General features: G+C 43.5%; 1 protein-coding gene across 2 annotated transcripts in view; it reads left to right on the top strand.

The window, feature by feature from the left end:
• Positions 1-16364, top strand: part of PANX1 (pannexin 1) — a 48504-nt gene that overhangs the window by 14234 nt on the left and 17906 nt on the right. For both annotated transcript variants that reach the window (XM_054015635.1, XM_054015636.1), the window contains exon 2: positions 7751-7890. In XM_054015635.1, coding sequence (XP_053871610.1) covers positions 7751-7890 — 140 coding nt within the window. The remainder of the gene's footprint in view (positions 1-7750; positions 7891-16364) is intronic.

Below are 16364 nucleotides of genomic sequence, written 5' to 3'. Positions count from 1 at the left end.
CGATCTTGTGATTTCTGAGAAGGCCAGAGTCTGTAATTAAATTTGACATCAGTGGGCTAATGTGCATGTACTACTGCAGTTGCCTACTGTGAATGCTGAAAAAGCACAGTAAACACTACTGCTGAATCTGACTTTCACAATACGTGTTAATGGATGTGGTTGGCATATCTTACAGGCAGTACAGTGGGGCCAGTATATTCTGAAAAAGAATGCCCTAGACTTTTACACTGTGAGGAAACAAAGAAGAATTACTGACTGGCCTGTGTCTTTAGAAATATGAACAGCAACATGATGATTTATCTGTCTAGAGAAACATTTTAGACTGGAGCTGTTGTAACAGTTGATATTCCAACCATTTCAAGATTTTCTTTTTACTTATCTGAACCATAAAGTCAAAGATTTGCAGTGAAATGCAGTCTTCACCTACCATGGAGGACTGGCCAGAGAAAAATAACTTATTGGGGCAGGTTTTTCATAGGATTAACAGGAGGAATTTTTAACTTCTCCCAGTTTTAGCCATTAAATAACACTTCTTGATTGTTAAAAGTTGATAAATGCTTAGTTTTAATGATTGTACTGAATTTTGATATTCGTAAAACAGTAGCACCTCATAAATATCATCATCCAGGCAGATCCCAAAGAGACATAGACTCCTTGTAGATTGAGTACCACCCAGCTGATCTCAAGCTAGATCTTTAAGACAGTTTTTTAGCTCAGTGTTCAGTCTATGTCCGTCATCATCAGCAATCTTCTCACAGTGCTAGTGCTTTTAGCGGTCACATGTTGATTGGCCAAGAAGCATAGTCCTTGGAAAACGTGCTTCATAATTCATTGGTCTTCTATTTGAGTAATATGTCCGTACCAAGAAAGCACCCATGGAGAGAATAGCACAGCTGCATAGTTCATAAATATGAAGCTGTGCTCTTCTCTCTATATGTGGTAGTATTCAATACATATCAAAACTCACTCTCAGTAGAATGTCCTGTGTTGAGCAGTAAAACAGTTGTTGTTTTTAAAAGATCTACTTAGTCTTTAAATCCAAATTCTATCTGTGGATGCACATCTGCAGCTCCCACTCACTTTGGGTGAACTCTTGGCCCCATTACATTTAGTAGGGCTGGGATTTCACACTTTACATGGAACCTTGCCTGTGCTTCTGAAGGCAGAATTTTAAACACTTAGGTCTGGTCTACACTGTGTGTGTGTGGGTGATCGACCTATGATACGCAACTTCAGCTACGAGAATAGAGTAGCTGAAGTCGATGTATCTTAGGTTGACTTACCTCGCGTCCTCACGGCACAGGGTTGACAGCTGCCGCGCCCCCGTCGACTCCGCTTCCGCCTCTCGCCGCAGTGGCGTATGGGAGTCAACGGCAGAGCGATCGGGGATCGATTTATTGTGTCTACGCTAGACGCGATAAATCGATCCCTGATAGATCCATCACTACCCGCCGATCCGGCGGGTAATGTAGACGTACCCTTAATGGATGGGAATGCCATTAATTTGGAAAATGCTCATCTTTTTCCATTACAAAGTAATCCCCCTCCATAACAGTGTGTGTCTAAAATGAGATACACGTGGAGAGTGAGGTGTAAGCAACAATCCATTTATCACCCAACCCCTCTCCCACATTTGCATCTCTACAGTGGCTCCCCTTTGCATGGCACATCTCATTTAAGATTCTCGTCCTTGCCTTTATGGCTCTGCACTGCTCTTGCCTCATATAAAGTCCTGTCTCTACTCTGCCATCAAAACCAGCTTGAATGCCCTATTTGTTTCCTGTTCCCACACCGGTTTACATGTCTTTTTCCATGCTTCCCTTGTACATTGAATGACCTTTCTTCAAGCTACCGACCTCTTCCCATAAGAAGTGGTCCATAGTAAGAGGAACTCCCTGCCCCGAAACTGCCCACTCATCAGGGTTTCTCAGTGCATCCTGTCTGACTTGTATTGTAATATCTTTGGTGCAGGGGATGTCTTTATATTGTGTTTTGTACAGTGCCTAGTACTATACCAGCATTTTTCAAAAGTAATTATTATAGTGGTTAATTCTTGCTGGATGTTTTCAGAATCAAATATCTTGGTAGCTGCAGTTTGCACTGCATTTGCCTAACACACTGTTGGCACTATAAAGGTAATAATAATAATTTGCATAGATTTAGATGAAAATATTATCTTTTATCTCAGTAATAGCTGCCTGTCTGAAAGTGTTTAAAAGGAAAGCAATTTGATTACAGTAGCACCTCAGAGTTAAGAACACCAGAGTTACAAACTGACTGGTCAACCACACACCTCTTTTGGAACCGGTATACAGTCGGGAAGCAGCGGAGACCAAAAAAAAAAAAAAAAAAGGGCAGCAAATACAGTACAGTATTAAAAAAAAAAAAATGAAAGTTTAAAAATAAAAAAAGATTTGACCAGGTAAGGAAACTGTTTCTGTGCTTATTTCATTTAAATTTAGCTGGTAGTAAAATTTCAAAGCTGTAGTAAATCAATGTTCAGTTGTAACCTTTTGAAAGAACAACTGTAACATTTTGTTCAGAATCAGAGGGGTAGCCCTGTTAGTCTGAATCTGTAAAAAGCAACAGAGGGTCCTGTGGCACCTTTAAGACTAACAGAAGTATTGGAGCATAAGCTTTCGTGGGTGAATCACTTGCGTCTGATGAAGTGGGCATTCACCCACGAAAGCTTATGCTCCAATACTTCTGTTAGTTTTAAAGGTGCCACAGGACCCTCTATTGATTTTGTTCAGAGTTACCAACATTTCAGAGTTACGAAAAGCCTCCATTCCCAAGGTGTTCATGACTCTGAGGTTCTATTGTACTTACTCCGAGGGGCTCAGTCTTGCCAGGTGCAGAACTAGAACTAAAACTAGAAGAAATATTTTAGCATGTGATAAATATCAGCTTTCAAAAGTGCTCATAACTTGAAATACTGGTCTATTTAGACAGTCAAATGCCCAAATTCTTGAAAATCTAAGCCTCTGTGTCCAAATTTTTCCATGTATAAAATGAGAATAATAATATTTATCTCACAGGAATTAACTAATGTTTGGAAATACACACTGTTTACTTTTGTCCTGAAGAATCAAAGATCATTTTTACCGACAGTATATAGGAGTCACTCTCCCATCCCTGAAATGCAGCCTTCTCTTGCAGCAGAATGGAACCGCCAGCAAAATTGAATACCTGTTGAATCACTCAGATGACTTCTTACAGTAGCTTGGATTTTCTTTGGGACTCTGGGAGGGGAATAGGGATTTGTGCTTGCAGATTCCTTTCCAGTTTTAGGGCTGTGATTTGTGAAATCTGACTAAATCCCGCTCCCCTTTGAAATCCGTGGCAAAATTCACATTAACATCAAGGAGAATAGGAGCAGATCCAAACTTATGGTTTGTATTATAGCAGTGCCTAGAAACTAGGGATGTAAATACTGTTTAAAAAGTTAACCGTTTAAATGATTCAAAAATATTTCATTTAAACAGTTAACCGATTAAGTGGCTGGGGCCACTCCGGACGGGGCTGGCACAGCTGGGGCTGGGGCTGCTCCCGCTGGGGTCGGCATGGCTGGGGCCTCTCCAGCTGGGCGGTGCTGTTCTGGCCGGGTGGCGTGGTGGGCCTGCTATGGCCGGGTGGTGCGGCTGGGGTCAGCTGGCCTGCTGGCTGGTGCGAAACCACTGGGGCCAGCTGGCCGGCCCAGGGGTTAACGTTTAAGGTGGGTAAACCAGTAAGACTAATGCTTACCAGTTAACGGGTTAACATTTTACTTCCATACTAGAAACTCCAATCAAGGACGGGTCCTGTTGTGGTAAGCACTGTATGCCCACATAGTCAGACGGACCCATCCGTATGTAAATAGAGGCACAGTGAGGTAAAGTGGCTTGCCCAAAGTCAGACAGTAGATTGGTGGCAAAGCTGGTAATAGAGGCCAGGGGAAGAGATCCTCACCCCTGCTCCAGGCTCTTTAACTGGGTAAAAAGGCTGGAGCAGCATATAGGCACCCTAAAAGCCTTAGTTCCAGCGGTGAGAGGATTGCCCTAGTGCAGTTACTGAAGCAGACTGCTGTAAGGCTGCTTTCTGAAGAGGATCCCTTTACAAGGTCTGGTGTAGGGAGTGGGCGGAGGATGGGAGGGGCATGTTGGGACTGGGGCCTCAGCATTGCGTAAATTTCAGGCAGCACTGCAGCCCTGAGACTTAGACTTTTATTATGTACCATAAGGTAGATTTGTACTATGTACTTAAGTGGCATGCCTTTAGGTAATTTCCTGCGTCCACGAATTTACTGATAATTTCAGTATGATTATGAAGATAATTTTGATCACATTCATGCTCTCACATTCTAGTCTGTATTTAGCTGTAATGGATAGCATGCTGCAGCTGTCTTATGCAGTCTTTCTTGAGCATACCCTTGTAAATGAAGTGGCTTTTTCATTGCCTTTTGCTTTGTTGTTGAGGAAACTGCTGTTGTATAATAAAATTTAATTAAGTTTTCTCTCTACCTTCTCTGTGTTAAAAGTCGTGCAAATGTAATTTTGTTGATGTTGATAACTTTTCTTCTTATTTAGGTAAAGTGTGCTGTGATTGCAGCTTAGTATAATAAACATGATTGTTTTGCAGTGACCTCATCCTCCCCCTGCTCCTTTGTTTGTTGTATCTACCTGCAGTCCCTCATCATGTGCTAACATTGTTAATTTTGGGGCACACTGACTTCCTTAAAAAATTATGTGTGTGTGCAGCACTTACCTCAACAGGGCCTTGATCATTTATTGAGGTTTTTAGGTGCTACCCCAATATAAATAATAAAAATAATGTATTAATGGTTTTAACTTGCCTCCTCAAGATACCTTTACATTAAAAATGTTTTTGCCTGTATTGATTTAATAGGTGTTAATCTTTTGCAAAAAGTGAATTGAAAACACTGAAAATAAGCATACAGTAGAATGTTGCTAATCTGCCCATTTCATGGCCAAAAATGCAATCTCAGCTGAAATGATGACTCATATCAATAAGAATCCATAACTTTTACAAAAAATGCTACAGTATGCTTATGTGTCAATTAAGTCCTAGTCCTACAAGGTCCTGAGTGCCCTCAACTTCCACTGATGTCTCTGTCTTTATACTTCTCTGTGACAGTACCTGGTGCACTGCTGGAGCTAAATAAATACAAAGGGCCTTCATTATACCATTGAGATCAGTGGAATTACACTGGCATAAAATTGGTGTAACAGTGTGGAGAATTTGCATTAACATGTTATGAAGTATTATCAATCACTAAAATTAAACCACAAATAAATGGGAAAATACATTTTCTGATCCATATATTTTTTTCTTTGTTTTCTTGTTATGGCCTGATTCTGCAAAATGTTGAACACCCTTAACTCTCCTTGATTGTAGTGGAAATCGAAATAGCCAGTATCTCATAGGAGGCACACAGCACTTTCCCTTACTCACTAATTCACAAAAACATAGTAATTTGCAATGGGTCTCCCATTCGTTAATTCAAATTAATGACATTCTATTGCATCTGAATTACGTTCAATTACTCTCACGGATGACACTGGCATTACTAAGGCAAACATGGCTCAGCACTATTCTAGTTATTCCCCTCTTGAATGTTTGAAATGGTCATATTCTGCTGTTATTTCACACACAGAACCCCCCCCATTGACAGCAGCTGGAGTCTTGCTAAATAATGAGGGCAGAACATAAAGCTCATTTGTTCTGTTGGATACCCAGACGATGAAGGGCACACAAATTGCCGCACTGGCCTGCACTGTAGTTCTGGGCCCTCCACGGATAGTGGGGGAAATGCCTGTAAAGTACTAGCCACCCTGGAGTTTTGGTAGAGCATAACTGTTGAGGGTTGTGCCAACTCTGTTAAATCCATTTAAGCTTTCTGTAAATCTGATAAATAAGTGACTGTTTTCATGAGGGAGCCTTGTGACTGGTCAGAGCATGTTGTCATGTCACTGCAGTCTTATAAATAATGAGAACAGTGACTCACAATTAAGCTTTTTGTTCATATTGTGCTTGGAGCCCCTAACTATCTTTGGTTCACAAGGTGGCATAGTTATAATTTTAATGAATTTAGTTCTTGTTATAAAAGGGGCTCTTCTTCTTTTATAAGAACTACACTGGCATGTGGATACAAAGTCCAGGAAGTAATCTTGCAAATATTTTGTTGATTTCTTTAAGGCAATGCAGGGGCAGCATCAGCACTATTTTGGGAGGGTTGGGTAATATCCCAACAGAAATAATGGCAGTGATTCCTTTTTTAAAATAGTCTATGCAGCTTTCAAAGATTAACATATTCTGCCTCATTTTTACAAGTCAGTCAACTTAATTTAAAAAAAGTTTCTCCTTAAAAAGTGTATAAATGAGCAAGCCAAAATAAGAAAAATATATAAAAGTATAAATGTGGAACAAACAGGAGGGCCACTTGGCAAAACCTGCCATGAATTCATAGTTCCTGTACAGTGCACCTGTTTTCCCATCCAGCTCATTTCTTGTGGTGATGTTCCCTTCGACAGAGCTGTGGAATGCTGCTGTGTGCAGGAGGCTATGAAAGGCTCAGTCCTGCAGAAGCCATCCTCCCAGACTTACGAGAAATCATTCTCCAATTTGTATAATTTTAGATGATTTAGCCAGAGTTATCTTAGAATCTGGGGAGGCCCAATACTACTATGTTCTAATAGGGCACAGGAAATTATTTTTCCTTTTTGGAAAATTGTGCAAAAATAAGCAAACAAGTGTCCTCATCCTGTTCTGGCTTTATATTAAGGGTGTCAGCAATGTGGCTCACCAAATAATCCCATTCTTACTAGGTGCAACCCGCTGTGGGAAAGTTTAGTGGGTCATTAGAGCTGGACCAAGTCTGAATTTGGCCCTATGACTCTGGGTTTGGCTACATACATGCGCTAGCTCTGATTGGGCTAATGACTAAAATTAGACGTCTAGCTACTGTGGCACCGGTAGTGGAAGGGTCTGTGCGAGCCTGTCCAAGATCCTAGGCACATACTCAGGTGGCTAGCCTGAACTTCTGCTGCCCGTGCCTCCATAGCTTAACTTCTAACTTTAGATATTAACTCAATCAGAGCGAGCCTGTGTGTATATGCCTGAGCTAGGAATCACGCCTCCTTAGTCCTTGCAGACTGCACCTGCTACTTCCCATTCAGCTGGATATGTTGTTACCTGCAGTGGAGCTTGGATTTCATTGATGCTCAAACTGAGGGCTAGTCTACACGACCGTGCTACATCGGTGCAGCTGTTCCATTGTAGCACGTCTGGGGAAGACATGCTATGCCGACACGAGAGCACTCTCCCATCCGCATAATTATTCCACCTAAGCAAGAGGCGGACGCTACGTCGGCAGAAGAGCATCTCCCACTGATATAGCACCAGTGTGGACAGTGGATCGGTTGATGTAACTTGCGTCGCTCAGAGCGGTGGCTTATTCGAACATTGACCTAAGCAGTAGTGTAGATGAGCCTTGAATGAGGTGGCATCTTGAGTACAGCACAGAGGCTCATGGTTAGGCTGGTGGAGAAGGGTAGAGTACCATTCTGAAAAGTCCAGAGGACCAGTATTGTTATCCCAGAAGGTGAAATGGGAACGGTTAGTTTAAACAGTTAATTTGAGAATCCTGATTTATTTTTTCTTACATAATGGATTTAATATTGAAAAAACTGAAATGTTAATTAACTGTTCTTTTTAAATTTTGACTTTTGATACATTTTGCTTTGCTTTTTAGGTACCCAGATAAGCTGTTTTTCTCCCAGCTCATTCTCCTGGCGCCAGGCTGCGTATGTGGACTCCTACTGCTGGGCAGCTGTGCAGCAAAAGCAGTTATTACAGAGCGATTCAGGACACATTCCACTGTGGCTTCATAAAGTATGTACAGATATATTTTCTTCTTGAAAACTGGGTCCAATGCAGAAGCCTGTAGTTCCCCTTCCCTTCTCCCCATCCCCAACTTCTTCTCTTGTTGACTCAAAACCATTTATTATAGCACTTGTCAATTTATTTTTAGAGAGTATATTTACTTTCACTGGTATCCAAATATGGCATTGTTGAAAAAAGTATTTGCTTTAAAAAAACCTCCTGGCTTTCCATACCCAGTAAATGTTGCCAATTATCTAATTTACAAATAAAGGCAACGTTGAAGTGTTATCCTCTGAAACACATCTAAGTAAACAGACTCCACGTATTTCTCCCCAGTGTAAATTCTGATTCATGTCTGCTGATTTTAATGACGCCTTTTTGCTCCTATTAGCACTGCACAGTCTACAAAGCTATAAGAAAGTGAGTTGGATTCTGTTTCATCTCATGGACATTAACTAAGGGACAGATTTTGCCACCTTTACTCAAGTAGCATAGTAAGTAGAATAGTATCTTACTCTACCAGTAATCCCACTGACTTCAGTAGGACTCTTCCTGGAGACCTGCTGAAGGCCATGGGACCATTTAGCACGAGTAAGGGTGTCGCAATCTGATCCTAAGGCCTTGGCTACACTTGCAGATGTACAGCGCTGTGAGTTAAACCTGACTTCGTGCAGCTGAGTAGGGAAAGCGCTGCAGTCTGTCCACACTAACAGCTGCCCAGCGCACTGTCGTGGCCACATTTGCGGCAATTGCAGCGCTATTGGGAGCGGTGCATTATGGGCAGCTATCCCACAGAGCAGCTTTTCCCATTCTGGCGCTGTGGGTTGTGGGAAGGGGGCGTGGGTGTGGGGTATTCTGGGTCCTGTCCCAACGCTCCGTGATGCATCACTTCGCATCCCAGAAATCCCTTTGTTTCCATTCACCTTTGGCGCCATCTTTCAACGGTTTCTGTGCAGCACGATCTGTCTGCGGGAAATGGAGCCCGAACTGCTGAGGCGTATGCTGACGAGTCTCGCCAGCACGTCACGTTTGGTTGTCAAACTATTCCTTAAGATCCAAAGTGACAGTGAGGGTGAGGAGTCCGACGATCCTATCGAGGCGCGTAACGCGTACGACACGAGATTGCTTGTGGTATTCACAGACATGTTCAGCACCGTGGAACGCCGCTTTTGGGCTCAGGAAACAAGCACCGAGTGGTGGGATCACATCGTCATGGAAGTCTGTGATGACGAGCAGTGGCTGCAGAACTTTCAGATGAGAAAAGCCACTTTCCTGGGACTGTGTGAGGAGCTTGCCCCCACCCTGTGGCGCAAGGACACGAGATTGAGAGCTGCCCAGTGGAGAAGCGGGTGGCTATTGCAATCTGGAAGCTGGCAACTCCAGACAGCTACCGGTCGGTCGCAAACCAGTTTGGAGTGGGAAAGTCGACCATTGGAATCGTGTTGATGCAGGTTTGCAAGGCCATTAATCGCATCCTACTCAGAAGAAACGTGACTCTGGGTAACATGCAGGAAATAGTGGATGGCTTTGCACAAATGGGGTTCCCTAACTGTGGAGGGGTGATAGATGGGACGCACATTCCTATTCTGGAACCACCCCACCTAGGATCCGAGTACGTTAATCGGAAGGGGTATTTCTCTATGGTTCTCCAGGCGCTTGTGGATCACCGTGGGTGTTTCATTGACATTAACACAGGCTGGCCCGGAAAGGTGCATGACGCACGCATCTTTCAGAACACTTGGCTGTTCAGGAAGATGCAGGCTGGGACTTTTTTCCCAGAGCGGAAGATCACGGTAGGGGAAGTTGAAATGCCCATTGTGATCCTTGGAGATCCCGCTTACCCATTAATGCCGTGGCTCATGAAACCCTACACAGGGAGCCTTGACAGCAGCAAGGAACGGTTCAACTACAGGCTGAGCCGGTACCTTTGCCCGTTTAAAGGGCCGCTGGCGATCTCTGTATAGGAAGCTGGACTTGGCCGAAAACAGCATCCCCACATTTATATCCGCATGCTGTGCACTCCATAATATTTGTGAAGGGAAGGGTGAAAGCTTCACTCAGGCATGGACTTCCGAGGTTCAACACCTGGAGGCTGAATTTGCACAGCCAGAGAGCAGGGCTATACAGGGGCCCAGCGCGGGGCTGCAAGGATTAGGGATGCCTTGAGGGAGCAATTTGAGGCTGAAAACCAGCAATGATATCACGCCCTGCACGGGAGTGAAGTGCAGTAGTTCCAATCTTTAGGAATCAGTGTCTGCTAAGCAGACAAGCAGACTTGCAGTGCCTTTTTATTTCCTGAACTAAGGAGTCTTTTACTTTATGCAATAATAAAGAATGTTTTCAAAGCCAAATAATCCATTTATTGAAAAGAGAGAAAAAAATTATTGAAAAGAAACAAGGGGTTGGAGTGGGGAACAGTACAATCACAGATTCGCGGATCCTGTCTGGTGTGCTGTGCAGTGAGTGCTGCATTTCAGGACAGCTATACTGCATGGTGATGGGGGTTGAGTGCAGAGGGTAAGGGTCGTGGTTTTCAGGGCTGGGTGGTGAAGATACTGGTGTTGGAGGCAGTGGGTGGTGTGAAGAACACGGAAGTTGGAGAAAGTGGGTTGGAGGTGACAGTGGGGCACAACGGAAAGAGTTTTGGGACAAGGGCTGTGGCGGGGGTGGCGTTTGTGGTACTGCTCCTCTTTCTGCATGGCTACGAGCTCCTGGATAGCGTCTGCTTGGCGCTCCAGGATGCTTCTGAGCCTATCAGTGCTTTGCTGCCGGTGCGCGGTGCTTTGCTGCCGGTGCGCTGCGTTTTCCTGGCAGATCCTGCTTACTCTCTCCCTCCAGTTCTGTGCTTTCTCGTTCTCTTTAATAGATTGCCGCATCACTTCTTGCAACATGTCGTCTTTGTTTTTTCGCGGTCTCTTCCTGAGTCTTTGCAGTCTCTGAGCAGGCGATAAGAGGGACGGCTGAGGTCTCAAGGTTGATGCAGCTGTATAGGCAAAATGCAACATTTAACAGAGGCAGCATTGTTTATACAAGACAGAGTAATGATTCCCCCCGCACTTAAGGAGTAGAAAACACACAGGGTCTACACAATAGCATAATTTTCCCATCCGAAACAGAGAACACATATCCCACAGGAGCCTCAAAATGGTGAGTAAGGGGGACTGATTGTTTCAGGGCTGCACTGTCCTCTGGGTCTCTGTGCCTTGGGGAGAGCCAACAGCTTCAGGGGGCACCTACACTGAACACTGTCCCAACATTTTCCACAGGAGTTCGTCCTGGACGATATCTCACTGCTGAGGGTGACCTGGGAAGCAAGGGAGGGTCTCCTACTGCAATGCGGCTTCCGCCCTGGCCCATGTGCAGCTTGCCTGTGTGCAGCAATGGTCCCCTCGCGGCACAGTGGTGCGGACACGTTAGCCTGGCTGGGACAAGGACCACGGTGGCTCTCCCGATAAACCTGTGCAAGCGCATTGCACACGTTCTGGATGAGACATTCGAGGAGATTACCGAGGCCGATTACCGCGATGTGAACAGATAGAACAGGCATTGTGGGATACTGCTGAATAATTCTGGAGGCCATTCATAGCACATTGGGCGGCCACACTGGCGCTGCAGTTGCAGCGCTGCACTCGCTATTCCTCTCGGAGAGGTGGAGTACATGCAGCGCTACAACCACGGAGTTACAGCGCTGCAAATGCCTTGCCAGTGTGGACGGGGAGTGAGTTACAGCGCTGGGGGCGGCTTTACAGCGCTGCAACTCGCAAGTGTAGCCAAGGCCTAAGATCCAATTGCAGAGCTAATAGCATTAGTCTGTATTTATTTTGTTTTCCTTTGAGTTGGCGAACTTTTATTCTTTGCTTTCTCTTTATTTAGTTTTATTCCTAACAATTGGGCAATGATATTCTCTGGCATGTAGCAGCAGACCCTTTAATGCTACCCATGGTGAACACCTGAAGTCATTCACAGTTTTTAATTTTTGCCCAAAGGGCTTAGTCGTTTTGGCAATAGGTGCTATCCCAAAGGTGGATATATGGCCTTATTACCATGCTGTCTCTAGTGACTTATGTAGCACTACCCATGATTTTTTGTGATGTTTACTTTAAATTAGGGTAGTCAAGTGATTTAAAAAAAATTAATCGCAACTAATCGCACTGTTAAACAATAATCAAATACCATTTATTTAAATATTTTTGGATGTTTTCTACATTTTCAAAATATATTGATTTCAGTAACAACACAGGATACAAAATATACAGTGCTCACTTTATATTTATTTTTTATTACAAATATTTGCACTGTAAAAAACTAAAGAAATAGTATTTTTTCCAGTTCACCTAATACAAGTACTGTAGAGCAATCTCTTTATCATGAAAGTTGAACTTACAAATGTAGAATTATGCACAAAAAAAACTGCATTCAAAAATAAAACAATGTAAAATTTTAGAGTCTAAAAGTCCACTCAGTCCTGTTTGTTCAGCCAGTCGCTCAGACAAACAAGTTTGTTTACATTTGCAGGAGATAATGCTGCTCCCTTCTTGTTTACAATGTAACCTGAAAGTGAGAACAGGCGTTCTCATAGCACTGCTGAGGCCGACGTCACAAGATATTTATGTGCCAGATAGGGTGACCAGACAGCAAGTGTGAAAAATCGGGACAGGAGGTGGGGGTTAATAGGAGCCTGTATAAGAAAAAGACCCAAAAATTGGGACTGTCCCTATAAAATTGGGACATCTGGTCACCCTAGTGCCAGATGAACTAAAGATTCATATGTCCATGCTGATGATGGGTTCTGCTCAATAACAATCCAAAGCAGCTTTCTTTTTTAGTGGTTTGGGTTCTGTTGTTTCCACATCAGGGTGTTGCTTTTTTAAGACTTCTGAGAGCATGCTCCACACCTCATGCCACTCAGATTTTGGAAGGCACTTCAGATTCTTAAACCTTGGGTTAAGCGCTGTAGCTATCTTTAGAAATCTCACATTGGTACCTTCTTTGCATTTTGTGAAATCTGCAGTAAAAGTGTTCTTAAAATGAACAACATGTGCTGAGTCATCATCCAAGACTGCTATAACATGAAATATATGGCAGAATGTGGGTAAAACAGAGCAGGGGACATACAGTTCTCCCCCAAGGAGTTCAATCACAAATTTAATTAATGCATTTTTTAATGGGCGTCATCAACCATGGAAGCATGTCCTCTGGAATGCTGGCCGAAGCATGAAGGGGCATACGAATGTTTAGCGTATCTGGTACGTAAATACCTTGCAATGCCAGCTACAAAAGTGCCATGCAAATGTCTGTTCTCATTTTCTGGTGACATTGTAAATAAGAAGAGGGGCAGCATTATCTCCTGTAAATGTAAACAGACTTGTTTGTCTTAGCGATTGGCTGAACAAGAAGTAGGACTAAGTGGACTTGTAGGCTCTGAAGTTTTACATTGTTTTGGTTTTGAGTGCAGGTATGTAACAAAAAAATTCTATATTTGTAAGTTGCACTTTCACAACAAAGAGATTGCACTACAGTACTTGTGTGAGGTGAATTGAAAAATACTGTTTCTTTTGTTTATAATTTTTACACTGCAAATATTTAAAATCAAAAATAATATACACTTTGATTTCAATTACAACACAGAATACCATGTATATGAAAATGTAGAAAAACATCCAAAATATTTAATAAATTTTAATTGGTATTCTATTAACAGTGCGATTAAAACTGTGATTAATCGCGATTAATTTTTTAAATCACGATTAATTTTTTTTTTTAGTTAATCGCGTGAGTTATCTGTGATTAGTCGACAGCCCTACTTTAAATATATCGCTCTGGGCAGTCTGTGCAAGCTTCCTAAACATCAGATACTCTAAACATTAGAAAATGTGGCCAAATCAGGGTGCCTAACTTTAGGCTCCTATATCCATATTTAGGCCCCTACATTGGCCTGATTTTCAAGGATGCTGAACACTTGCAGCTCCCATTAACTGAGAGTGCTCAGCAGGTCTGCAAAGCCAGCCACTTCTCATTAGGGGGGTTAAATACAGATTTTGAAGCCCAACTCTAGGCACCCAAATTTTGATCCATCTTTAACTGGGAAAAGAGTTACGCTAACCCCAATGACTCTTAAATGAGCTCATTTATACTTGACAGAACTCCTGAAGCGTGGCCGGGAAGTTGGTATTAATGGATGCCATTCTATTTCTGTCTCATTAGTCTTCATGCTTAGTGAGGTCCCAGGAAAGGAGCCACATCATAATTGTCAACAGCAGCCTCCAGTTCCCTTTGGGGTGTCTCTAGGTGTTTTGATTCCCATCTGTTGTTGCCAGGGATAGCTGCCGCTTGCTGCACCTGTTACTTTGCTTGTTCTATTGATTGTTCTTTCGCATCAGAAAAGGGATTCAGCTGTCTCCTGAAACAGACTGTGCCATGAGGTAGTAAAAGCTCATCGTCCTGCACCCTTTGTGTAGATAAGATGATAAAGCACACTGTCTTTGGGTTAGCACAATGACATTAACAAGAGACGGGAACCTTGTTTATTTCATATAAGGGAAGATTAACCAAACTCATCCCGAGTGCAAGGTAACTGAAGTCAGTAGAGAGACATCAGAGATAAATTTGGGTCCAAAGTTTTTAAAATAGTGTTCAAGTTTGTATTTGTGGGTTTGTAGTGACACATTTGTTTGCAGAGCACCGCAAGTGCTGTTTAGTATTGTGACTCGCCTTCCACTGTAATGTAATGGCATGCAGGAGAGCTCCAGTTAAAGTAGCACTACAGTGTGTTGTTTAGGTTAAAGGCATGGGGATGGGGGAGAAAATGCATTTCACTTTGAAATGAATACTCCTCCTTGCTGCTGCTTGTTTTCTGATTTATGTCAAAGTAACACCATCAAAGTTTTGAGAACTAAGGGTATGTCTACACTATGAAATTAGGTCGATTTTATAGAAGTCGATTTTTAGAGGTCGATTTTATAGAAGTCGATTTTAAGAAATCGATTTTATACAGTCGATGGCGTATGTCCACACTAAGCGCATTAAGTCGGCGGAATGTGTCCTCACTACAGTGGCTAGCATCGACTTACGGAGCGGTGCACTGTGGGTAGCTATCCCACAGTTCCCGCAGTCTCCACCGCCCATTGGAATTCTGGGTTAAACTCCCAAAGCCTGATGGGGCAAAAACATTGTCGTGGGTGGTTTTGGGTACATGTCATGAGTCGCCCCTCCCTCCGTGAAAGCAACGGCAGACAATCGTTTTGCGCCTTTTTTTCCTGGGTTACCCGTGCAGACGCCATACCACGGCAAGCATGGAGCCCGCTCAGCTCACCGTCACCGCTGCTGTTGTGGGCAAGTCTACTGCGGGGCTGCTGTGATCCAAGTAGCCAGTGCAATCATTGACATTCTGTTATCAAGGGTAGTGACTCTGGGAAATGTGCAGGCCTTTTTAGATTTTAGGTGCATCATATTCCTGTCCTTTGTCGTTGGTAAAGAAGTCTTGCAGTCGTACATTCTAGGCTGGTCGGCACTGTAACACCCCATAGCACTTCTGTGGTTGACACATGTAACAGCTCCAGGGCTCCTTTTGCCTTGGCCGAGGACCTACCAGGACCTCAAAGCATTCAACACAGAAGCACCTGCTGCAGCTGGCATTGCTACACAGCAGCAGCTCCTTGCCTTCGCAGCAGATGGTGCAGTAGGACTGCTAACCGTCCTCATCCACCGCTTCCGCTGCAACTCTGCTCTCCTGCTCGGGGGATCCGTTCATGAAGCTTGGACAGTAGTAAGGAGCAGTTCAACTATAGGCTGAGCAAGTATAGAATGGTGGTAGAATGTGCTTTCGAAAATTAAAGGCTCGCTGGCACTGTTGGTCAGACCTCAGCGCAATCTGAAGAAGTGAGGTTCTTACCCATGAAAGCTTATGCTCCCAATACTTCTGTTAGTCTTAAAGGTGCCACAGGACCCTCTGTTACTTTTTACAGATTCAGACTAACACGGCTACCCCTCTGATACTTAACATTCCCATTGTTATTGCTGCTTGCTGTGTGCTCCATAATATCTGTGAGAGTAAGGGGGAGACGTTTATGGCGGGATGGGAGGTTGAGGCAAATCTCTGGTGTCCGATTTTGAGCATCCAGACACCAGGGCGATTAGAAGAGCACAGCAAGGCGCGCTGCGCATCAGAGAGGCTTTGAAAACCAGTTTCATGACTGGCCAGGCTTCGGTGTTACAGTTGTGTGTGTTTCTCCTTGATGCAAACCCGCCCCCTTTATTGATTTTAATTCCCTGTAAGCAACCACCCTCCCACCTTCGAAATCAAGTAACTATTGTTTTGAAACCATGAATTCTTTCTTTATTAATTTAAAAAAAAAAATGAGATAACGGACAAGATAGCCCGGGTGGGGTGGGGGAGGAAGGAAGGACAAGGCCACATTGCTTATGGTAACCACACTAAAAATCAAACTGTTTGAATGACAGCCTTCTGTTGCTTGGGCCATCCT

Source organism: Malaclemys terrapin, chromosome 1 (assembly GCF_027887155.1).
Source record: "Malaclemys terrapin pileata isolate rMalTer1 chromosome 1, rMalTer1.hap1, whole genome shotgun sequence".
Classification (NCBI taxonomy): Eukaryota; Metazoa; Chordata; order Testudines; family Emydidae; genus Malaclemys; species Malaclemys terrapin.
This window is presented reverse-complemented; position numbering and strand designations above follow the sequence as displayed.